The 26438-nt window shown below is 32.1% G+C and overlaps 2 protein-coding genes across 3 annotated transcripts; one reads left to right on the plus strand and one right to left on the minus strand.

Moving 5' to 3' along the window:
• Positions 1–44: 44 nt before the first annotated feature.
• On the minus strand, positions 45–2002 carry LOC106079614 (uncharacterized). Its single transcript, XM_013240810.2, has 2 exons — positions 1832–2002; positions 45–671 (listed from the first exon to the last, which is right to left on the minus strand). The coding sequence occupies exons 1-2, from the start codon at positions 1844–1846 to the stop codon at positions 192–194; spliced, it is 495 nt and encodes a 164-aa protein (XP_013096264.2). The 5' UTR covers positions 1847–2002; the 3' UTR covers positions 45–191.
• Positions 2003–2110: 108 nt separating this feature from the next.
• Positions 2111–26094, plus strand: LOC106079439 (kinesin-like protein KIF28). Of its 2 annotated transcripts, none has more exons than XM_056010596.1 (26): positions 2111–2265; positions 3461–3561; positions 3672–3863; positions 5776–5991; positions 6669–6783; positions 7531–7642; positions 8317–8424; positions 9293–9426; positions 10353–10423; positions 10853–10913; positions 11014–11169; positions 11631–11743; positions 12670–12784; positions 13349–13412; positions 14352–14480; positions 15374–15537; positions 16486–16634; positions 17881–18018; positions 18953–19088; positions 20788–20873; positions 21010–21078; positions 22124–22246; positions 23170–23331; positions 23840–23890; positions 24395–24451; positions 25825–26094. In XM_056010596.1, exons 2-26 carry the CDS (start codon positions 3517–3519, stop codon positions 25924–25926), a joined length of 2868 nt encoding a protein of 955 aa, XP_055866571.1. In that variant the 5' UTR covers positions 2111–2265; positions 3461–3516; the 3' UTR covers positions 25927–26094. The 2 variants fall into 2 exon arrangements, with proteins under 2 accessions (XP_055866571.1, XP_055866642.1); XM_056010667.1 differs by lacking the exon at positions 2111–2265 and adding an exon at positions 3145–3253.
• Positions 26095–26438: the final 344 nt, after the last annotated feature.

The following is a 26438-nucleotide window of genomic DNA, read 5'->3' on the forward strand; positions in this document are numbered from 1 at the left end:
ATAAATTAAACAATAGTTTTATGTCATATTTTAATTTATTTTGTTTTATCACTTTATTTATGAACAATGACAAATGCAATCAAAGTGTACTACATAAACAAATATTGGTAGTGGTAACAAAGAAATAATCTAGAATGCGATTTACATAGCATACTAATGAACTTCACTAAACCTATTACAGTTATGTTATGCTAAGGTTTAGACTTCAAGGCATCTGTAATCATTTCGAGTCTTTTGCAGATCATTTCTTTTTGAGCTGTTCTGTTTTGCAGAAGTACTTCAGTGTGGTGCGCAAGTTCTTTAAGATATTTTAGACAATCCTCTTCATAATTCTCCATATCATTGAAAGACTGAACACATTGTGAAATAACCTCTTGCCAACCTTGACTAATTTCCTGCAATACTTCATTTAAATCCATCTGTTTTTGGGTGTCTTTGTTCAGCAACAGAGGCTGAGATTCATGGACATGGTTTACAATGGAGTTGCCACTAGTGTTGATTTTAGGCTGAAGAGCATGCACCCCTTTCTTGGCACATTGATCCATTTTTACATTGTCAGAAACCCTATTTTCTCCAAATTTCGTTCTTTTGCTTGGCATCACCTCTTGAATGTTAGAATCAGTTTGAAAGTTGGTATCATTCAGGTCAAAGTAACTGCTGACTGATTTAGTCTGCAAAAAAAAAATGAGATTCTTAAATTTCTGTCAAATTTTAATTCAAGAATTACCGGTATTTTTAAAGTGTTTTAGTGCTTTAAATACTGATAATTTGGGTTTTTATTGAATACTGTATTAAAGAAAAAAAAAGGTGGATGGTATCTTCATTCAAGAACAGTACTTCAGTGATTGCCCACCCAATATTGTGAACTTATTTAAGGTGTGAAATGGTTAATTTATTAATATCTAGAGACAAACATACTGATTTGGTTGATTTCTAATTTTTTAAGCTTTTAGCTACTTTTCTGATGAGCTGTTGGGGCTATAATTATGTCAATTATTAGTCTGGATCTTTTATTTTTCTGATCTTAAAAAAATGTAATTTGCAAAGAAAATAATGCTACAACTCAAATATTGCAGAATGAGGAAGATAAGACTAGATATCTAGATCTATTTAGGTCTAGAATCTAGACCGATATTCTAGGTCTATGACTATATCTAGTTAAATCCAGATCTAGAAAAAAAAAAAAAAAAAAAAAGACCATTTTTCGGATTAGCACTACTAAGCATTGGTTAAACTAGATCTAGAATATCTCTAGATTCCAGATCTAAATCTATAGACAGTATAGATCTACATTCAATACATTACAATTCATTACATGATCATGATGATCTATACATAGAAGTAGATGATATCTTATCTAGATTCTAGCTCTACAGCTGTAGTAATCTTATCTTATATAATACAGACTATACTTCAAAAAAGAAGATGATTACGTCTTACGCGTCATGCATTTAAAAATTTAGTCATGCATATTTAATTAACCAATGACTTAAATTCTGCCAAGTCACTGGTTTTCCTGGCTAGCTCAGGCAACCCATTCCATGCTCTAATATAGCACTAGGCTGACTAGAGATCTATAAGACAGTATTAAGTATAGATCAATATTAGTATAAATTAATTATTAGATCTAGATCTATAGTAATTAGTATCCCCCTATAGATTCTATAATTTAAGTATAATTTAACTACTAAGTTAACTAAGTAAGTAGACCTATGCCAGAGGCTATGGTATGGCTATGTTAATTGATACTATGTAAGTATGTTCATATTCTATTCTATAAAATAAATATTTTTTAAAAAATTGAATTTATGCTTAGCGATGAGATTCCTACCAGGTCCAGGTCCATTGTCCAATGAAGATAGCAGGTCTGGTTAAAAATTCACTTTCGTCGTCTGCGTTTTAAATTTAGATTTATCTAGAATAATTCTTTTAAAAGTAGATCTATGTCTGGATCATTGGGATATTTTAATTTTTCAACACACGAGATAGGTAAAGGGAGCTAACAATGACAAATATATATTTTTTTCTTTTACAAAGTAGTGGCATTAAAAGCGGAAGTCGATGTTGTCAATAGTTACGCATTATTCAAGCTAGACTAGTCACTGACTAGTGATTGCATTTGTCCAAAAATTAAATCTAAGGGGGGTTGGGAATCGAGGGAGTGGGTGTAAAAAAAAAAAAGACTAAAAGAATTATTGATTTACACCGGAAATGTGAAATTATCCATTTCATAATTTCGCAATACATTTCGTTTAGATTTTAAAAGTCATAGGCTTCATTTACTAGATCTAGAATCTAGATTAGATTGTAACTAGAGTAGATAAAAAAAGTACAGTAGATATCTATTATCTAGATTTTACTAGATCTAGATCTAGATGACTAGACTAGTAGATCAATTCTAGAATCTAGATCTAGTATTCCAGTTCTAACCATTCAATTTCATTGATTCAAATACTAACTGGCTACTCTATTTTTTAGTATTTTTAGTATTAGTAATCATTTTAGATCTATTCTAGATCTAGATTGATTAAATTTAAAGATTTATATCATTATCTAGTCTAGATCCAGATAATCATAATAGTAGATTATTCAAATGCTAACTGGCTACTCTATTTTAGTATTTAGATTTTAGATCTATTCTAGATCTAGATTAAATTTAAAGATTTATATCATTATCTGATTATCTAGTCTAGATCCAGATAATCATAATAGTAGATTATAATTATAGAATATAGATTCTAGATCTAGATCCTAGATGATACTGATAGATCAAGTAGATCATTTAATTTACATTTACTTCAGAATATATCATAATTAAATATCTATTTAGTCTAGATCTATATATATTATTAATATATATAATTATTATTTAGATTATTTTATCATTTAGATCTAGATCTACTAGGCATGATATTTTAATTTAATTCATAAAGCTCTGAAACAGACTGTTAAATGAAATGTTTAAGACATCCCAAGACATAATCTAGGTCTACTAGATCTAATCTAGGCCCAGACAGACACTCACACACACAGCTAGATTCTAGATCTAAAATCTAGATGATTCTGATGTCAGTGATGATCTAGATCTAGATTTCTAGATCTAAAATCTAGATCTAGGCTACGCTACGTCATTTAGAATTGAATAGAATTCTAGATCTATTAATTAATAGACTATATTATAGATCTAGAATCTATATAATAGACTATTGTTGATGTTGGTATACACTATATAGATTAGATCTACAGTCTACAGGTACTTGAATCTAGTTCATATTATTACATCATATATAATCTAAAATCTAGAAAGATTTAGATCTATATGCCATATATTAGAACTATATTATAATAATAAAATACATTCATGAACAATGTAGATGTGTATTGAGTGTATAGACTGTACATCAAAACATCTATTTGTCCTGTGCAGATAATTTAAATAAAGCTTTTTATAAAAATCTAGTTCTGTCTTGCAAGATAATATAAGAGTCTGAACAATAAGACAAAGAGTTATCAAAAATGGCAGAGGAAAATGTCAAAGTTGCTGTGAGAGTCAGGCCTTTCGTATCCTTTGGCTTTTTAATAAGCCTATTGTAAGCTACATTAAAGCAATAATTTTAAGTGATTTAGCTTTTTTAGGTTTAACCTATTTGAAATCCTTAACAAAGTATTAGAATGCTCGAGAAAAGGCTCGTAGTGCTCAACTCATTATCAGCATGGTTGGTAACCAAACAATCATTAAAGATCCTGCAAATATGAGTGCGGAACCTAAAAATTTTGCATTCGACTATTCCTATTGGTCTCATGATGGCTATACTGAAAAAGATGGATACTTTGCACCAAATGACAACAGATATGCAGATCAGGTATATATATTTATAGGAAAATTTAAAAGTCTTTCAAGCACTAGGTTTTATAATTTTTTTTTTAAACAAATCTTATGGAAATACAGAAGAAAATGTGAATATAATTTAAGCTATTTAGGATCCCTGAACTTAAGAAAACATCAAGAGAATTGATGCAGTAAATATTATTTATTATATCACTAATGCTCTTGTTAACTGTCTGCCATAGAATCAGAAGACCTTTAAATTATCTGCTAAATAGGTTTGAAAGGGGAATACTTATTATTCATACTTTGTAACTTGTCATGAAAATGTGTCAAGATGTTTGGTATACATATTGTGTTAGGCAAAGCTTTTTTTGATATGCTGCTTATAATAGTTATACATACAGGTAACTGATATAATAAATCACATTCATCACACTAGAATGGTCCATTGCATCAGTGGATTTAGGATTTTCTGGTAGGGAGAGAACTAACTGTAATAATAAATGGCTCTAAATCAACACCAATAACAGAAAACTCAGGTGTACCTCAAGGAACAGTCTAAGGTCCACTACTATTTTTAATTTATATAAATGATTTACCAAATTGCATTACTTCAGGAACAAAAGTCAGATTATTTGCAGATGATTGCATAATATATAGAACAATAAAAACAACACAAGATATAGAAATTTTACAAAGAGAATTAGATGAATTACAGAAATGGGAATCAAATTGGAGCATGTCTTTCCACCCAAAATAATGTCAGTTATTAAGAGTAACAAAAAAACTAAAACAAATAAATTCAACTTATCTTATTCATGGTAAACCAGTAACACAGACTAAAAATGCAAAATACCTAGGTGTTATAATAAATGAAAAACTGTCATGGAATCCCCATATTGATGAAACTATCAAAAAATCAAACAAAGCATTAGGGTTTATTAAAAAAAAAATCTTTAAACCAAATAAGAACATAAAACTAAAATGTTATTTAACCTTGGTTAGGTCAATAATAGAATATGCATCCTCTGTTTGGGACCCCCTCAACTCAAGAAAACATTAAGAAATTGGAACAGACACAAAATAGAACAGTGAGATTCATAACAAATGAATATTCACATTTGACTAGAGTAACACCTTTAGTAAAAACACTAAGTTTATATACAAACCCTGCCCGCTCCAATCCCCCGTCATCCTGCGGGAGGTTTGGATTAGGAAGTAATTATCTTCAATTCTGAAGGGACATCTGAAACATGTAACCAACAACCATAATCTTCAAATACAAAAACAAAATCTAAAATACTCAGAAAGATAAAGGTACATTCTTCATTCCCTACGCTAGGACAAATTTGTACAAATGCTCCTTCTTCCCTAGTGCTATTAGAGCATGGAAACCATTGACTTGGCAGAATTTAAGTCTTTGGTTAACATGTCTGACTAGATGTATGACGCGTAGGATGTAATCATCTCTTTTTTGAAGTAAAGTCTGTATTATATAAGATAAGAAGATAAGATAAGGTAAAGCTAAAATTTTATTTTTCACAGATCTTCTGTAAAATGTATATTAAGAGAATTTATGAAAAGAAAAAAATAATTATGAGCATACACTAATTTACTTTAAGCATATTATAAGGACATAATGAAGGCCTATAAAAAAAAAGTTTGTGTAGGACTAGTGCATAGGGCCTAGAATTTTGCAGTGAAGGATTAAAATTTTATTAAGTCTAAATAAAAAAAAAGATACTCATAAGCGAAAGACTTTGACTTAATAATTTTAAAACAATACTGTTGGCCTATGTTAAATTATTAATTAATGATTAATTGCTAGACTCTATTTTGTTACCATTTCTATGATGAAAACTTTAAAAAAGAGTTAAATATTATTATTATATTATGAAATAATAATATAATATAATTAAATTTTTATTCTTTTTTTTTTCTACTAGAAAAAAGTATTTAATGAATTGGGGAAAGGCGTTTTGGACAATGCTTGGAAAGGCTACAACTGTTCACTGTTTGCCTATGGCCAAACAGGAAGTGGAAAATCTTACAGTATTGTAGGATTTGGAAACAACAAAGGCATTGTTCCTCTAGCATGTGAAGAGCTCTTTAAAAGTATTGAAGAGAAGCGTAAAGTAGCAGATAAAGATGCAGAGTTTCAGGTGATGTTTGTTTGTTTAATATGTTTTTGATGTTCCTGGGAAATTGAAGATTACTACATTCTAACCCAAAAACCGAACCCAGGACCACCGAGATGACAGTCCAGAGCACATACCAAAATGGCCAGGCTTATATAATATTTATTATTCATGTATAAAGCAACAAGAATGGCACAACTTAACCTTTGGTTGTATACACATTAACAATATTTGAATAATTTTTAAGCGATAGAAGGCATTATCAAATTTTACAATAATGTGTATGCTTTTGCCCACTCAGTTTTTCACTTTGAGGGTGAGATCCTAAAGCAAAGTATGCTCATGTAGTGAGTTTCCACTGTAGTATATGATAGTTGGATGAAATATGTTATATAGTGGGTTATTGATCACAAGTACACAATCCACTGCTTATTAAGGCCTCATTTGCTCTTTACTATTAGTTCATCACTTTTGCTACAATAAATGTCTATTTTTTCACATGTTCTCATTTAGTAATAATTGACCATTAATAGCTAACTATGATAGTTACTTCATAACATGACTTGTTTTTTTAATAACTTGTTCATTTCGCCCAAAAAGTTTCATTTAATTGCTAATAATTTGTTTAGATATTCGTCCTACCCCCTTTTTTTATTTTTGTACTCTTTTGTATTTTATGAATAGCTGTCATCTCTCTTCAGGTGACACTGAGTATGCTAGAAATTTATAATGAACAGATTCGTGATCTACTCACTTCTAAAACAGCTGTAAAAGGTGGACTCAAAGTTCGACAGCATGCTTCTAAAGGTTTTATTGGTATGTCACACTAAAATATTGAAACAAAAAAATATTTGCTTGCATGAAAAAAGAGATCAAAATTGCTAATCATAAAATTAATATTTTACTGCTCCCAATATGAACATTGATAGCATATAATTCTTATCAATCCCTTTATTAGTACAATTTCTCTTGCCACCTTGCAAGAGGTCATCATCATCATTCCTTTGGGTTCCTCTTGGAACATAGGGCCTCGACAAAAACACGCCACTCTCCACAGTCTCTTGCTAGTTTTTTGATGGTTTCCCCAGTTCTTCCCGGTCCTCTCGGCTTCTTCTAGTACACTGCGTGGCCATGTTCTTTTTGTCTTCCCCTGCGTCTTGTTCCCAGGGGGTTTCAACTCTAAGGCCTGCCTAGCTCTGTTGCTGGTATCTTTTCTAAGGGTGTGACCAATCCATCTCCACTTCCTCTCTAAGATCTGCACTTCCTATATTTTTCTGTCCACTCATCTCCCACAGTTTGGTGTTTTCTACTTTGTTGCAAGAGGTCTTACCTTGGATTTAACAATCTTAATATCTAAAGACACATTGGAAACTTATAAAACAAAACAATACAATAACCTGGGTGCATTATTGGTTGCATTCATCATAGAAATTATTTTTTTTAAAGCTAAATTGATTTTGAGTTATACATTTTCTTAAACCATCTATAATTTAGCCATTAAAAAACTTACAATAATAACAAAAAATGAGCAAAAGTTCTGCTATTTGCATTTCTAAATTTCAGTTGAAGCTTTAACTATTGTTCCCATGAACAGCTATGCTCAAATAGAAAGCAAAATTAATGAAGGCACAAGAAACCGAACTGTTGCTTCAACCAACATGAATGCAACAAGCAGGTAGCTCAATTTTTACTACTGTTGATTGACTAGGGGTTCTTTTGATATAATCCAACTGCCACTGGGTTATAAATAATTCTCTTGGCTCACAAGAAGTCATACAATTTAATCCTCTGTGTTTAGTACATCTTGAATAGCTTATATGGATTAGCCATTATCTATCTGGATTTATTTTCATGTGCTGCATTATTCAGAAAATACAATAAACATGCATATAAATGTGACCCTGCCAGACCAAAGAAAAAAAAAATATATCATTCACCCCTGCGGCATATAAACATGCATATAAATGTGACCCTGCCAGACCAAAGAAAAAAAATATATATATCATTCACCCCTGCGGCATATAAACATGCATATAAATGTGACCCTGCCAGACCAAAGAAAAAAAATATATATCATTCACCCCTGCGGCAGTATACCTTTGCATTATTCAGGAAAATGTTTTTTTAATGAGTGACAATGAAACAAAATGTTTGGTTAAAAATCTCCCTAATCTTCAGACTAACCTTTATCTTCAAAGCTTTTTAGTCTACATCATAATTGAGCTAACAAAAATTTACTTTGTGTTCTTTCTATCAGTGATATTTCACTAATTCACCAATACTTCTGAAGTTTAAGCTATATAATTTTTTTTTTTAACTTAATAATTTTATCCAGCTTATTATTAACAGCCGTGCTCACACAATCGTAGCTCTAACCTTTGTACAAAAACAAAAGAATGAGGCTGGACAGAATATGACCAAAACAGCTGTTATAAACTTGGTGGATCTAGCTGGCAGGTAAGCTTTTGGAATGAACTTGTTTCTAATAAGTTGGCAAGTTAACTGTTATAATCTTGGTGTACTTAGTTGGCAGCTATAATCAGTTACAATAAACTTGATGGGTCTCTTCACCATTTTACCACAACTTGAAAAAAAAATGTTTAAAACTTTATACCTTGAACCGGTTGACTTTCTATTGTCCTATATAGATTTTAGCCAAGGCCAGACACATATTCTGGCACAATAAATTTCAATAGTATTTATAAAAAAACACACTCTTTCTTATTCTTAAATATCATATGTATTGTTACGATTCTCTCCTAATCAGGCCTTCTGTAAACACTGCTAAACACAACATAACACATCAACACATCAAGAACCAGACAACAAGAGCTCCACAATAATCTGGTACTTTAATAATGAGTGAATAAGTAGAAGACAATACGACACAATTGGGAACACATCAACAACTAAAATGTTACATTGTACATCACCGTACACAACTCTACTGTCTCTATTTCTTCCTGGACTCGTACATAGCACTTGAGGACTCGACCAGGACCGACTTCATGGCCGACTAACAGTCCTGGTCTCAACGCTCTCCAGTCTTGAACTCCGCTTTCTTACACACTGTGTCACTCGTACCGCAGGCTTTCGATCACATGACCATAACATTGGTCATATTTTGCATGTAATCGTCTAATCGTAGTACTGTCCCTTGTCCATGGCCCCGCTGACCTGAGTGATTCACGTGTGTGTCAGCTGAGCCTATAGTTAACCCTTTTGCGCTGCCAATAGGGTCGTAACAGTATTTTATTTATATAAATTCTACTAGCCTACATATTTTTTCACTATTCATGAATAGTAAATGATTTTCATCTAACAGTGAACGAGCTGAAACATCTGGAGCAACAGGTGACAGGTTAAAAGAAGGTTCATCCATTAATCTTTCTTTGAGCACTCTGGGGAATTGTATTAATGCTTTAGCTAATCAGTCATCAGGCAAAAAGAAAATTATAGGTTTGTATATGAATGCAAGATTTATGCATTTTATACCACTGTAAATAATTATGTTAGTCTTGTCTTACCTTATAATTACAGACTTTTCTTCAAAGAAAAAGATAATTATGTCCTTCTTGTATCTTATTCGTAATGATAAATGTATGTCTGCCATAATATTGTTCTTATGCTCAGTAGATATTGTTGATATTTTTGTGGGAGAGTTTTTCGTGAGAAGTTTCACAGCCATCTGTTAGATTGACAAGAATTATTATTTGCTACTACTTAAACCATTAATGTTCTTCAAATTTACTAATTAAGTTCTGTAAAATCTCTGTCGATAGTTTGAACACATACCATAAATATATTTACATTAAGAAACAGTGTTTAAAGCTTTATAACAGAATAATTATACTTTAATTTGTTCATTTAGTATGTCCTATGTGATTGGTTCTAAAAGACATTGCTAGTACGTATGTTTGACGAGTCCCTTCAGAAATAAAAGATTTCATATCCTTGCCCAAACTCCCTGCAGGGGGGTATGGAAGGAGAGCAGACAAGATTTGACCATCATCATGACGGTTTGAAGTACATACCACAGGACCATTCTGGATAGGTGGTTATCTTATCTTACAGATGACAGACGTTACTTCATAAAAGAAGATAATTATGTCCTACGCATTTCATGTGTCAATCTAGTCATGCATGTCAATCAGTGACTTAATCTCAGCTAAGTAGCTTGTTTTCTTGGCTGATTCAGGATACATACTCTTTGCATTTTTGTTTGTTTGTTTCTTTGCTGTAAAGTGAGAGGATCATTAGCTTTTGGTTGATTCCATTTTCAATATCTAGTTTCCATTTATCGTTTATTTATTGAAATACATTATATTGATTCTATTTGGTACTTAATACATACATATCAATGGATTTCTTATTGTGCCATATAGTGCCTTACAGAGACTCAGTGTTAACAAAACTTCTTCAAAATGCCTTAGGTGGCAACAGCAAAACCATTATGGTGAGCATTCTATTTTATTCTAAAGCTTTTTTTTTAAATAGACGATGACCTATAAGATTTAAAATCTTAAAGGCCATTTTTTGTATTAAAGTAAACATTTTATTTGTCATAAAAATCTTTGTGTAAGCAAATAAGCCATTCCTTTTTGAGGCATTGATTAACACTGACAAAATTGGAATTCAAAAATCAAGCTTCATATTAATTTAAATTTAAAGAGAAAAGAAATTTTAAAAGTTCTCACAAATATTTCTTTTAAATGTCACAAGCTGGAGAACAAAAGAAGAAGCTGTGCTCATGTACAGATTTATTTCAGATTAACTAACATCTTCTGGATAAATATATTGTTAGTCTGCTTTATGTTTTTGTCCTTGACAAGCTTACTTTTTGATTATAATGTAAAATCTTGAATTTTTTTTCTCCCCCTCATAGATTGCAGCATTAAGTCCAGCTGATATAAATTATCAGGAAACACTTTCAACTTTACGATTTGGTAAGTGTCTTTTTTTTCATTTAGAAAACTTAATGATGTTTGGTTTTTCAAAATAGTCAAATATGTTCGAATTTAATTTGATCTTTTGCTTACTTTTCAGCCGATAGAGCTAAAATGATTAAGACTCAGGCTGTGGTCAATGAAAATCCGACTGACAAACTCATTAGGGAATTACGAGAAGAAAACTTGAGATTAATGGAGTTACTAAAAGCTGGTGGTGCAGGGGCAGCAACTGGAGCTGTAGCTAGCAGTCAAGGTAGTTCCTTCTTAATTCAGTCAATCATTCAGTTCTAAAACATGGACAAAAATTAGTTGGTGGAGTATGCATAGCTTTCAAGCTAAAATGACAGAAAATGCAAACCTATTTAAAAGTCTGACAGTCTCATTAGGCAAAATGTTTTTTTTTATTCAACCAAACCTTTATGGCATCATGCCTTTCACAGATACTATGTTTCATTGAGTGATATTGTCAGTTTGTCTGCTGCAGCTAATTCTAAGGCAGTTTATATCTCATGAACTCAAAAGACGTAAAAACAAGATTGATGGTCATTAAGCAATGCTAAGGTGTCAACATTTTTTTGGGAGCAAAAGTAGACCATCTGGTTACCTTAAGTCTATGTAAAACCTGTCTCAAACTGAAACCAAGTAGATTGGAAATTAACATTTTCACTACAATGCTAAATCTTATCCACCTTTTTTTTTTTTTTTAAACAATAGAAGTTGAAGAGATGAAGAGACAATATCAAGAACAAATGGAAGCCAATCAGAGAGAGCTAGAGATGATGAAGAAATCTTGGACAGAGAGTAAAGAATCTCAAGCTGAGTCGTTGGTGAGTTCATCAAATGTGGACCTAATGCATTCATAGATTTGTAACACTCGTTCCTAGTCTTATCTATTATCCACCCAGAACATAATAAATGCAAATGGAGAGTTTGGCATGTAACTGATCGAGGTAGCCATAAGTCGCAAATATTTTTTTGTGCAAGTCCTAACACTGAATTGCAATTTAGACATTAAAATAAGCATGTAGTTTCAAATGAGTTTTTTTTTTCATTTGTAAAAAGAATCTTAACTTGTATTACAGTTTCATCAATTTAAATTATCAGAATTTCAAACAGTGTTACATGTAGATAATCATACTATTTATCCTTTAAATCAAATACATTTAAACTGAACAATAAACTATATTCCTTTTGTCTTTATTTAAAACAGCAAAAACAACAATCATCTTATATAATTTTTAAAATGTAGCTGTATTTTTTTTCTGTGCTTGTATTAAAGTTTTAAACTCATTGATTCAGTTCCTGCTGAAGTGTATTAGTGCTGGGCTGGTCACATAGCACAGAATAAAATATTTCATATATTGAACTAGATTGTTGTATGAAGACCCACCAATAGTTTACGAAATAAAAAAGAACAGACTACGTTGGGCAGGTCACCTTGAAAGAATGTCAGACAACAGAGGGGCGAAAGTCATATACAGGCAAAAACCAAAAGGCAGGCGACCCAAAGGCAGACCCCGAATGCGATGGATAGATGATGTAGAAGCAGATCTGAAGCAGCTTGGGGTTAGGGCGTGGAGACGAAAGGCCCAGGAGAGATCTGAATGGAAGGATGTGTTAAAGAAGGCCAGAGCCCTCCATGGGCTGTAGCGCCACTGGGATGGATGGATGGATGAACTAGATTGTATTTAAAATAGTAGGTTAGGCTGTATTCCTTCCAGCTTAAAATCTTTTTGTTAATTATCTTTTCAAGGCAAAACTTGAAGCTGAAAAAAAAAGAAATGAAGAAAGAAAAGTGACTCCACATTTTTGGAATCTTAGCGAAGACCCTGCTTTAACTGCTGTATTAATTCATTTCTGCAGAGAAGGTTTGAATATTTTCTTTTTAAGAACATCATTTCAATTCACAATCTTCTAAGTTCTTTGTCAGATTCTTTACTTGGCTTAAGGGGGTACTTATAAACACTGACTTCCAACCTAAATAAATTGCACACTGCAAAACACACTTGTTCCATTCCTCTTTTATAAACAACTAACTCCAACTACTCAGTAATTTCCTCCTGTTATAAAAAAAAAGTTCAAATCATTCAGTTCACATCACCTGCAGACTTTTCACATCACATGCAGACTGTTCACATCACATGCAAACTGTTCACATCACATGCAGACTGTTCACATCACCTGCAGACTGTTCACATTCATACCCTGGATATATATAAACCAAGGAATACTCTTTCATACTTAAATAACAATAAAGAAACAATGCATTCAATCTCTCTTTAATTTTTTTTTAGAATCTCAGACTTTTTTTATTTAGTATTTAATTCTCTAACTCTATAAACATTTAATCTAGCTTGTTGCTCTCTTTAGTTTAATATGACAAAAGCATGTTTACTTTGTTGTTGATAATCAAAAGTTTTAAAACACTTTAGGTGCTGCAAAGATTGGAAATAAACAAGCGTCACCAGCCCCTGAAATATTGATGAATGGATTGGGGTAAACTGTTAAATAAATTACTTCATTATTAATTCACAAATATAGAAGTGAAGCTAGGTGCTGAAACAAATGATAATACATACATATTAATATTATTAATTCACAGTCTGACAATTAAGATACTTGTATTGATATTCTTCAAATCTGTTTTAAATCATTTGCATAAGTCAAGCACATTGTATTGTAGCATTCATTCTATAATTAAAAGCTTTGTAAAGAGATTTTTTTTTTTATGATTGAGTGTGGCTTCTGAACAAAGGGGTGTTTGAACCTTGGTGGAGACAAGTATTTTGAACATTGGGATTTTTAGGATGCTCCTTTAGTCTACCCAACTATATTACAATAAAAGAAAAGTGTCCCCCTTTTAGTCCTTACAATCTATAGTAGCGGTTCTCAATGTTTTAAGCTTGGCGACCCCTTTTTACAATCACCCCCCTCCCACACACAAACACACACACACACAGCAATAGAATAGACAAAAACAATCCATATTTTCAATGGTCTTAGGCGACCCCTAGCAAATGGTCAATCGACCCCCAAGGGGGTCGTGATCCACAGGTTGGGAACCCCTGATCTATAGGGTGATGATGTTAAGGTCACAGATGACCTTAACCCAACTCTAATGGGTACCTGATATTAGTTGGGGAAAGTAAAGGCAGTTGGTCACTGTGCTAACCTCATGGCATCCTCCCTAATGATCAGCCATAGAAACACATGATTTTTACATTATTTGCCCCACAGATTGCAAGGTCTGAAAGGGGAACTTTAAAAAAATTGATTTTTGATGATTTTCAATCAAGAAAGTTTGTTCTAAAACAAAATCTGTACCCCACCCTGTACTAAAAATCAGAACAAAATATTACATTATGTCCAATTTAATTTATGAAGTTATATTATTTGTGATAGATTTTTTACTATTATTGCATTATTTGTGATTAGCATTCAAAAAGAGCATGCTACTTTGACCAACAAGAAAGGCACTGTGACCTTAAAACCTTTGACTGGAGCCAAGATAACTATCAATGGTAAACCTGTGACAGCTGAGGTAGAGCTCCATCACAATGACAGGTACGTGAAACACAGTGTGATCAATAAAAGTTAAATTAATTAATTTAAAAAAAAAAATTCATTCAAAGTTAGTTCTAGTTTTGGTGCTAAGCATAAATAATCAGTGGTGTCCATAGAATTTATAATTCCATAAACTTTTAGAAGCATTTATTTCTTGAATTGTGTTTCCTATAAAAAATTCTGTATCCACATTGAGGCTAAAGCCCTAAAAATATCTGATGATTTAATTAATTTCAGCCACTTACTGCAAACAAAGTCTTTTTCAAAATGTTTTTCACACACATAATAAGGATGATGAAACTGCAAACTGGAAAATTCAGGAGCAAGCAGAAATATCACTCCATGCTGCAGAAATTGAGAAATTCATTTAGAGGTCTCTCATCCAATGAACATAAAATGTGCATATAATCAGCCATCCCACTAAGTTGGCTTAGTAATATTCCTCTTGCAAACCAGATTCTATAGAATCATTTTTCAAATGATGAATGTCCTGATCACAAAAACAAATGGCCCCATTACGATCACCTTCTTAAAGGTTAACTCAATAAAAAATAACTTGATCATCACAGATCTATGAATAATTATAATTGTGTGAATAACACTTTCTGATGCTGTTTAGCTCTTTATAAATATTTTGAAACTCTAATAGATTTACCACATTGAAATGGGTACAATAAAAGAATAGAAAATGGCTTTCTTCTTTGTGAAAAAAAAATATTGTAAAATATTTTGTTTGTTTAATGCTTTCTTAACTATGTATTTACTCTGCCAAACAAAATCGGATGTAGAAATGTAATGTAATGTCAAAAAGTTAATAGGATGGAGAAATGAAATGTAATGTCAAAAAGTTAAAGCTTTGACGTCTGCTTTCAATTCTTTGTTGCTGTTCCCAGGGTTCTGTTTGGACCAAGTCATCTTTATGTATTCCACCATCCTCAAGATGAAGCCAAACAAATAAAAGCTGGCAAAGTGATAGAAAAACCAACCTATGACAGTGCTCAGGAAGAAATTGCCAAGGAATCTGGCTTAGTTGACAACAAAGCCAATAAATCCAAAGGTCAGTATCTATTCATTTGAAGTTAACACACATTGCAATCACACTTCAATATCTGCCTTTTTTTAAAACACTTCTTCAGATACCAATTATTTAGTGGTTAAAGCAAACCTAAATGAAAAATATTTTAAAGTCTAAGACTAAGACTGTTTTATTGTTCCTTATTGAGAAATTATGTAATTACAAAGATTCTTTTTTCAATTAAAAACCACAATAAAATTCTATAAAAGAGAACAGACACAACAATGAGTGACTATACACAGACTTCTTGATATTTTACACATTCCCTAGTGAACAAGTAGCACTGATAAAGTGTGACAGAGTAAGGAATAAATGAGTTTTTGTACTGTTTGGTTCTAGCCTTAATGGACATAAGTCGGCCTCTTTTCAATGACTTGATATAGTTTTGATGGACCAAGTGGTGGTTATCTTCTAAGTGCTGAAAATAGTTGGTGAATTACAGTAATTTTTCTGCTAGTAAATTGCTTATTAAAAAAAAAAAAGGATGATTCCATGATGCAGGTATAAAATGTAGATACAACTGTGAAGGTAAGAGCTGAAACATTAAAGGATTGTATAAATATTTCATTTATATAGGCAGCACTGGGTACAATATTTATATTATAGAAAATTGTGAATTAAATATAGCAAAATAATGGCCAGTTCTGATAAGGGAAGCAACTCGACAACTTTACCTATTGTAACTACTACCTAATGTAACCAAGGAATCAAAATTATTATTGACATTCAACCATCATTAACTTTTTGTAGGCCTCTTAGACTTTATCTATATATGTGTATATGTGTCTAAGATCTTTCAGTTTTCTCCTACATCTTAAAAGCTTCCAATAATGCACTTAGGCTTCTCATTCTTTTCTGAAGTACTTATGTGTTAAACTATACATGCTATTCATATTTTTGTTTAATCTAAAACTTCTGATCCATTAACAGAGGAGCTCTTGCTAAATGAAGATCTGATTCAAGTACTTCCTATGGTATATGAAGCAAATGCTATGTCTGAAGAGCTGGACAAAAAAGTGAAATTTGAAATTTGTCTTGTGTCGCCCAAGACACGAGGATTAAAGGAGGGTATGTCAGAGGTATGAAACTGTTACTTCAATAATTAAGTCTAACTCTGAGATAATTTATTGGGGTACGTTAGCTGAATGGTAAGGCACTTAAATTCTGAAACAATGAATCCCGGTGAGGACTGGGATTTTTTAATTTCAGGATTTTTAGGACTTTGATGGGTACAGATATTAGTTGGGGTAAGTTGGTCATTGTAGTGGCTGAATGATATCCTTATTAACTGTCAGCAAAATAGAAACAGATAACCTTTTCATCATCTGCTCCATGAGTTGCAAGGTCTGAAAGGGAGGTAATAGATAATTGGCCCTTATGTTTTCCTAAACATACTTTAGTTATGCTTTACCTTTAAATTTAACAAGCCTAGATTGGTTTGGAACCATTTCAGTGTTATATATTCCCCCTCAAGATGTAGTGATTTATGGGGCAGCATATTCTGTCAAGGTTTTCTAATTCTGTAGACAAGTTTGATGAGGCTATCACTTTACTTTTCTCATTCTGGTAGATACAGGAATATTCCAAAACAAATGAGAATATGAGTCATTACCAGGATTTGAAGTCATCACCCCTTGATTGATTGGGACCTAATTGCTACCATACCTTTGATTTTATTTTAGGTTTATCAAAATATTTTCAAAGATAATTATTAATCAATTAGTTTATCTTGGGGGGGGGGAGATGAATGGCTAATCACTTAGTTTTCAAATCTGGAGTTCTGGGTTCAAATCTTGGAGAAGACTTTACTTTGCCCCTGAGTCCACCCAACGCTAATGGGGAAAGTAAAGGCGGTTAGTCATTGTGCTGACCACATGAAACCCTGCTTGTTTACCTTTTGGCCAAAAAAACAGATGACCTTAACATCATGTGCCTTATAGATTGCAAGGTCTGAAAGGGGAACTAATTTAATTAATTTTTCTTTAGGCAACAAAAATGGTAATACCTGAAAAGGATTTTCACATTCAAAATAGATAACTTTCAAAATCTCAATTATATTTACTATCATAATGATATGTAATACATTTCATTTTGCCCACTATCACCTTATTGCTTATCATACGGACATATAGACAAAATGGGGAAGACAGTTTCTGTATTTCTAAAAAAAAAAGTTATTTGTTGACCAATTCAATAGCAAGAGTGGAGCAAATCAGTATTTTTTGTTTTTGAGAAAACTTATTGAGACAATCTAAGTTTTACAAGTATAACATAAAAATAAATTAAAACTGAAATTGAAACTCTTAAGTTTGAAATTGATTTCAGGTGATGGTTCAGCTGAGAAACCTTGAGAATGGAAACAGTTGGCTGTTGTCACGCAACAACTTCATCAACAGGAAGTACCTGATGCAGGAAATGTTTCAAAACTACACTGAAGGGGATCCTGACTGGAATGTTCCAAAAGTTTGTATTTTGTTTGCTGCTAGCTTAATAACTGACCATTCCAATAATCAAACAAGTATATTTTTACAAATCTTATATCAACTCACTCTGTCTGTGTATCTGTCTGTCTGGGCAAAAGTTTGTACACGTTATTTCTCCAACACCCAATCTTGGATGAAGCTAAAATTTTGCACAATTGTTTCTTTTATCTGACAACTCGGGAATCAATTCAAAACCTTAATTAATTACTTAATTAACTATGGTAATACATTACTTTGTTTGGTTTCTCAAATAGTGCGGTTTCTCAAATAGTGCTTGACTGAAGTGGTGGTATAAGATGAATTAGTCCCCTAGGCAGATATCTCAGACTTAGAGTGAACACAAACATGAAATAGAAACAATAGAAAACTATACAATCTTACATGTTCATTGGTATGGTTACTGCATTGTCTTGAGAAGGCTTTAGCCCACAAGCAAGAATTCAGTTCGTTCCCTTTTTAAAAAAAAATATGTTTAAAAAGAGATCACCCAGATACCCCATTCTTTCTCCCCCTTTCCAATGGACAAGACAAGTGATAGGATCATAGCTCATTGAGATCGCTAAAAGCATGAAATTTTGCTATAGAAAAACAATTGGTAACAAAAAAATTTCTAATCGCACAGATTTATTATCATTAGTTTAGATCTATTACAAATTTAATTACATGAATGATCCAAACGTAATCATCTTCTTTTTTGAAGTAACGTCTGTATTATATAAGATAAGATAATTGATACACATTAATTTAAATTTTGTTTTTCAAAAAAAGTCTTTGTTTTTATTTTGCTTGGTTATTGATAAGGATTGTTTAGATCATTGATACATTGTTTCCTTTATTCATCACTAACTGGTGTAATAAAATAAACTGTTATATCCATGTGATGTATTTAGTGGTTTTTTTTTCCATCCCTCTAGGAAAAAGATCCTTTCTGGGAACCTGTCTCAACTCCAGTTCTTATTGGAACATCTTTAGTTTATCTTCAGCCACTGGCCTATCTTATTGACATGGATGAAAGTTTAGCCGTGATAGACTGGAAGGGCAAGGAAATAGGTCTGATCTTTTACATAACATTAGGCTAACCAGTGGTGTAGCTAAGGTGGTGGGAAGAGGGGGAAGATTTTTAAAATGCCTCCGGCCCTGTTATGGAATGATTAGGAATTAGTTATTTGTTTCGGAAATGGGGAAAGTTTTTACTTAGTAACGATGATGTGATAGTTTTAAAAAAGTAAGAACTATATAGGAGTCGACATAAACAAGACGCTTTCTTAACACCGTAGCAATAAGAAGCATTTTATAAACGGTTAGAAGTAAATGACATTCGACAGTTCCCTTCATGATTATTAAATGTATTTGATGTTCAACACTAGAGTCGGCTACTTCTATTGATTTTTTGGCCTCTCCCCTGTGTTATCAGTTTCTGCATTCAGTGTTACCTCCAGTTGGGTTTGTTTTCATTCAACACAGCTTAATAGCCCCCACTTGAGGGGGGCCTCAAAATGAGCGTTTTTTTACATTAAATATTAATATACTTCATTGATACTCTTGCAAGTAGATACATTTAATACTTATATCTCAGTGAGACTACTCAAGTAAAAACAAAATTAATACTTGAATGTAGAATTCACCAAAGTTGTTTTACTACGAAGACAACAAATGAACATTTTAGTTTCTCAGTTAAGAGACATGTTCAAGTTGTTTTAAGCTCTAAAAGTATTCAGTCCCAGTTCCCAGTTTTATAAAACTTTTTTTTATATAAAACTTATCTTTTATAAAACTTTTTTTAATATAAAACTTATCTTTTATAAAACTTTTTTTTATATAAAACTTATCTTTTATAAAACTTTTTAAAAATATAAAACTTATTTTATATAAACTTATTTTATATAAAACTTATCTTATAAAACTGCCTTTATATAAAACTTAATTTATATTAACTTTTTTTTATATAAAACTTATGTTATATAAAACTTATTTTATATAAAACTAATCTTATAAAACTTACTTTAATTTATATGAAACTTATTTTATGTAAAATTTATTTTACTTAAAACTAATTTTATAAAACTTTCTTTATAATAAACTCATATTATATAAAATATTTATCTTACAAAACTTGATTTATATAACTTACTTTATATAAAACATATCTTGTACAACTTATTTTATATAAAACTGCTTTTGTCATAATAAATGTGGTATGTGTGGTTGATATGCAACAACCTCTTGTCTGCTTACCAAGAGAGTTTAAGTTCAAAACAGACTTTAGCTTAGGTGTATTTGTTAAGCACTTCAAGGGAGTATTTTTTTATTAAAGAAATGTGAAAGCCTTTGACACTACATATTATAAGAATGATGGTGGACAGATCATATGTGGTTTCCCAATGGTTCAACAGATCAAAGGATAGTTTAAAGGTGGAAGGTGATCATAATGGTTGCTATACAATGAATTGAGAAATTAGAACTGATAGTAACATTTTTAAACCCACATGAAAGGTTTCAAGGCTTGTACAACCATTTATTTTATGTTTACAAGCTATTACCTGAACTTAAATTTCCTTTACTTTATATTAGCAAAATGTCATGCATATTTAAAGAATAAAAAATGGCTTGTTTCATTGTTATTATGAAGTATTTGTTATAGTATCAAAGATCATGATGACAATTACAACTTAGATTTGATGTCTAACAGTAGCACCTATAAAACTACATTTAAATACTTGCATAATGTAGATGCTTTTTATGTAAACAGGCCAGTTGCTGGTGTCTCTTGTACCATGTGACAGTAAGTGGGAACCTCTCAGTGATAGTTCTTATGTTGAGGATCCCAAAGAGTTGGTGAGCTTTTTTTAAAACATTATTCTAAAATTTTATTAGAGAGTGAAGGTAATTGACTTGAAGTTTTCCTTAAAGCCAGCTTATTTTTTATTTTGAAGGTTGACATAGAATTGTATTTACTTTTAATTTTTTTCAGCTAGGAAAGCCATATTATTTCAAGTTTAAAATAAAAGGTGCAAGAGGTATACCTGGCAATTTTGAAAAAGTAAGTCTTGAGCATTAGAAACTTTAATTGAAAAAAATATGAATAAGAATTTTAAATCACTATTAGCATAGTATTACCGAAGCATCCATAAAAATTAATTTTTTAAAAATTTATGAGCATTACATGATAAGTTAAAGAAAAAAATAAAAAGGCATATGTTAATCACATCATGATGGTCACTGAAAGCTTTATCTGACTGGTAGAAAAATGCCTGACTGACACTTGTGGTCTATAGGGCAGATGATGTAAAGGTCATCTGTTTCTGTTTCTGAGTATCACATCAAGGCTTTATCTTATATTGTAATTTTAAAGAGATTTTATTTAGATCTCTTTAAACCAGAAGATATCCATGTGTTAATCTATATTTAATTCAAGCTAATCAATGTTTCTTATTACCCTGTGAGTGCCATCATTAAGCTCCATGTCAGTGAAGGCTTGAGAGAACCATTTAAAATATCTCTTGCAAAAGCCATAGAAAAAACAACAACATATGCACATATCTCCATACCAATCAAGAGCTTGTGGCTTCCCAGATGAAATGAAGATTATCAAGTCTGAGACAACGTGGATATATAATGTAGTCTGAATGTGCAAAGTATGAACCTACAACTGTCAGTAAAATATGACACAGATACCTATTCAAGTGTAGACCAGAGTGCATGAACCACAATAGAATGAAATGAGCGATACATAATAATAAAAATCATTATCCTTACAAATTCACTTCAGACACTTGGATACCTGCCTGGTTGTGTGGTATGTGCGCTGGACTGTGGTTCGGTCATCTCGATGGTCCAGGTTATGATGGAGATTTAGACTAGGAAATACATAGTATCTTCAACTCTGAAGGAACATTTGAAAAACTGCAAAACAGCACAAGACACAATAGGCACACATTGTAAAGGGCTATAATTCATGTAATTCAAGAAAATCCGTGAGCCACAAAATATTTTTGGCTTATTTGTTTCTTATTTATACAAAGAGTGCTTGCATATAAAAGTAATAGTAAATAAAATGAAACATAAACATTTTTATTTGTTAACAGAGTAGTTGTTCCTACAAGTTTTATTTAGAAGATAAACCCACATTAACCCAAGAAGTGAAAGGTACAATGAATCCTGACTACCAGCATGAGAGACAGATCAGTTTCAAGACTGTGACAGATCAGGTAGAGTTTTTCTTTGACTTTTTAACTTAGCAGTTAACCCACTCTCTGATTTTATCTCTTTAACAGTAAGCTTACTGATGACATAAAAAAAACAAGACTTTTCTTGTAAAATCTATGTAAAAGATTCTTTTATTGTACTCATCTTCTTAATAAAGTAATGTAATAAAGTTCCCCTTTTAGACCTTGCAATATACTGGTTATCTGTTTCTATTGCCCATGGTTAACAAGGGTGTTATGTGGCCAGCACAATGACCAACTGCCTTTCCTTACCACCAACTAATGTCAGGTACTCTTTAAAGCTGGGTGAGCTCTTAGGTGCCCTAAAGATCCCGAAATTAATAATCCCAGTCTTCACCAGGATTTGAACCCACAACCCCCAGTTAAGAAAAAAATTGCTTTAACACTCAACCATAATGCCTCCCATCTTCTTAACATATTGTTATAACCATGTCATGCGCACCACTATCTAAGCTAGCGCAGAAGTTGCGCACTGTTATAGACTAGACTGAAAAGGACGTCAACAATAGGAAGGAGAAGAACAAGTTCTGCCTAAGTCTAGAGCCGATATGAAGAGACTGTGCTAAAGACAAATGTTGTTTTATGTACTTGTGATGTCCCATGAATAAACATAGTTGCCTCCTTGAGTTGCCTCCCTTAAGTTATTACAATTTACTATAAAATGCTGATTCACTCACACAAAAAATATTCAACATAAAATAAAAATATTAAAAAAAGATGTTTATAGAGCATTGGTAGAGTAGTTATAAAATATATATGTCAGCAATGTCTTGTAATCAAGTTACTTTAGTTGGATTTAATGTAGGTTGTAATTATGAATATTAAAATACAATCAAATGAAATAAAAAAAAACTCATTGAGATTGATATTAATAAAAAAATTTTTTTGTTTAAAATTATGTGTAGCTGATCACCTACTTGACTAATGAAGCCATTCTGGTTGAAGTTTGGGGTCAGCAAAAAGAAGAGGGAATGAGATCTGGCTCCACAAACAGTAACACTAAAGAGCTGATGATGAAAGAGAAGACAAATGCAACACCAACACCACCAGGAGCAGCAGTCAGCAAAGTTTGTTTCATTTTTATTTCTAATACACATTTTTATTTTGTCTCTCTATGCTATCCCAGTGTTCTCTGTTCTGCATTTCAGTCATGAATATTCATAAAAGGACACCTTTATTGAGAGTTTTTCATGCTGCCTTTAAGTGCGCATGAAACACAGTTCAAAATAAGGAAAAAAATGGCCCTCTGGTTGTGTGGTATGTGTCCTGGACTGACATCTTGACAGTTTCTGGTTCAAAACCCGCTTACTGCCATCCCCTCATTCTGAAGGAGAATCCGAAACATATAAAAACAACAGCAAAGTGTAGCATTCAACAGGATTAGAACTTTGGACTTCAGTTTAACAACAAAACTTTTATACCATGTAGCCTCCAGGCCACACATTGTGATGATTGTTAAATTGATATATATGTCACCTTACTGCATACATTAAAAAAACAACTTATTTAATCTTATAGTTACAATTAAAACAAATAACGAAAGGCTTCTAACTTTTCCATTTTTTTTATTTTTAGCCTACAACTTCTGCTCAGAACAATGGAGGAAAATCTGCAGCTCAGCTGGCTGTGAGTTCCAAATTTTTATAAATTCAAATTACAATAATACAAAACTGGTAATATTTATTATACTGTTTGACATCAACATTTTCACTTGATGTAATATATTAAATTAGAGCTTTTCCTGGAGTACTTGAGAAAGCAATCAAAATGAACTATCCATTACAAAAAGAAAAAACAGATTTTTTTTTTTGAATTGTCATATGAATCAAAGGTTTTTGTGCCTTTAAAAAAAAATGGTGACTTTGAATAAATAATAAGTAATTAAGAATAGTGAATGCATAATAAATAATAATAATAATGGCTATGAATACAAGTATAGAATAGAATATATAAGTAGACTGCCAGCATACTCAATGAATTCTTTGTTTAGTTCTAATTTAGTATCTATTCTATTAAAAGCTAGTTTTGTTAGACAGCATTTAACTTGCAATCAACAAATTGCAAAGAAAAATGCTTTGGTCTGCTGTTTTAGCATCCTAAAATCTGTATCTTTTTTTTTCTCCCCAACAGTCTGAAATCCAAGATCGCATCAAGAAAGCAAAAGAAAAGGGAATAAAGACGGTCCCTGTAAGTACATTTTTATTTAATGCATTCCACTTTACTAATGTCAATAGTGAACAACATTTCTGGTTAGTAAACTTTTACATAGTTATATCGCAGGCTAAGAATCCCATCATATTTTATCACCCATTTCACTTTTGATTCATTTAATGCATTTCAATTAAAAAGGATAAATTTTAAAAATTGTTTATAACCCAATAAAAGTAAAAAAGAATGTTAGATAGTATTAACTACTCTTAGGGGAGGACAGACACTAAATAGAACAGTGAGCTGCATGACAAACAAATATCCACATTTTATAGATAGATTAACACCTTTTGTCAAATAACTAAATTTAGAAAGCCTTCAGGATAGAAGACTTAAAAGTAAAGTAGCAATTATACCTAAAACACTGAACCATAATCTTCAAATAGAAAAACAAAGCCTAATAAAATATTCAGAAAGACACAAAGACAAAGGCACATTCCTTGTTCCATATGCTAGGACTAATTTGTACATATGCTCCTTCTTTCCTAGTGCTATTTGAGCATGGAATGGGTTGCTTGAGTCAGCCAGGAAAACCAATGACTTGGCAGAATTTAAGTCATTGATTAACATGCATGACTAGATTCACCTAGGAACATGCGTAGGACGTAATCATCTTCTTTTCTGAAGTAATGTCTGTCATTGAAAAGATAAGATAAGAAGTAACATGTATTTTAAAAGATAAGATAGGGGTGACCCAGATTCTTCTTCTTCTTCTTCTAGCCAGCTTTATTACTGCTGAGCTGTGAGCTCTTTTGCAGACTGTGCCAAGGAAAAAAAGTGTGCTGTTTTCTTCAGTTGTTCAGCACTGCTGTACAGGGTGTTGGTTATGTTGGGCTGTAGTGGAAGTAGGGTCTGCCTAACGTGGATTAGGGAGGGGCATTCAAAGAGGATATGGTTTAAGGTTTCAAAGGGGTGGGCGCAGTGTCTGCAAAGGGGGAGTTGTGTGGAGTTTATTTTGTTCAGGTGGTAATTTAATAGTGGTGTGTATCCTGTTCTTAGTTGGAAAATTGTAGATTGTTCTTTGCGGGGGAGGAAGTTAATACTGTCCAGTTTGTTAGGCGTAGTCATTTCTTTGTACATGGCTCAGCCCATGTTTCCTGATGCCCATTGGTTGAGCCACTCCTCTTTGTGATTGTTGACTAACATTGACCTTAGGGTGAGGTAGTTAACAGGTCTATCTGGTTGTTCCAGATAAAAGGATCACATTATTGGCAGCATTGCGTGCCAATATGTAAGTGTTAGGTTCACCTTCACCTATCCCTTAGTCTGTTGAACTGTTGGGACTCCATTCCTCTCTATCTTAGGTTAGTGTTTTTTATAAATCTGAGCTTTATTTTAAAACTTGATCACAGATTGAAGACATTGAAAGTGCACTTGCCCAAATAACAGGAGCAGGCAGTGGTGCCAACTCGAAGTCAACAAAAGGAACATCCAGAGCTTGCTTATTACAGTAACTCCAGTAGCACATATGTTTAGGAATAGCAGCAACTCTCTTAGTTCAGTGTGAATAACTTTCATTTAAAGCATTGACAGATTGCAACAAATGCAGGAAATAAAAAAACACCAATATCTAAAATGAGAATTTTACAAAAAGACAAATAGATTTTTCAGAAGCAAAATAATTTTAATATTTAAAATTTTGTTAAAATATAATGAGTTAATGTTATCTTTGTTAATAATGTAATATGACGTTTTTTTTAACAAATGAATTTATTAAAAACAATTCTATTAAGTGTACTTCAGTGATAATAATGATGTATTGTTTTTATTAATGTTTTAAACACATATTGCCTTAAGTGTATATTCTAAGACTGAATGTATATGTAATATAATTTTGCTTTCAATTCCTTTAGGGCTATCATTGTAGGTTGAAATGTATTTTATTGACTCCTTCAATGAACCAGTTTTGTTCTTTAGTCTAACCCTATTTAAGCCAGGATTTGTATTGTATGTACTTGGTTCATGT

Source organism: Biomphalaria glabrata, chromosome 1 (assembly GCF_947242115.1).
Source record: "Biomphalaria glabrata chromosome 1, xgBioGlab47.1, whole genome shotgun sequence".
NCBI classification, from domain to species: domain Eukaryota; kingdom Metazoa; phylum Mollusca; class Gastropoda; family Planorbidae; genus Biomphalaria; species Biomphalaria glabrata.

Bases quoted from the DNA above. Each gene is read 5' to 3' on its own strand.
- LOC106079439 (XM_056010596.1), top strand. From the start codon at position 3,517: ATGGCAGAGGAAAATGTCAAAGTTGCTGTGAGAGTCAGGCCTTTC. The intron at 9,427-10,352 runs GTTTGTATATGA...TGTGCCATATAG, and splicing joins AGGCAAAAAGAAAATTATAG to TGCCTTACAGAGACTCAGTG. The intron at 19,089-20,787 runs GTCTGATCTTTT...TTATGTAAACAG, and splicing joins CTGGAAGGGCAAGGAAATAG to GCCAGTTGCTGGTGTCTCTT.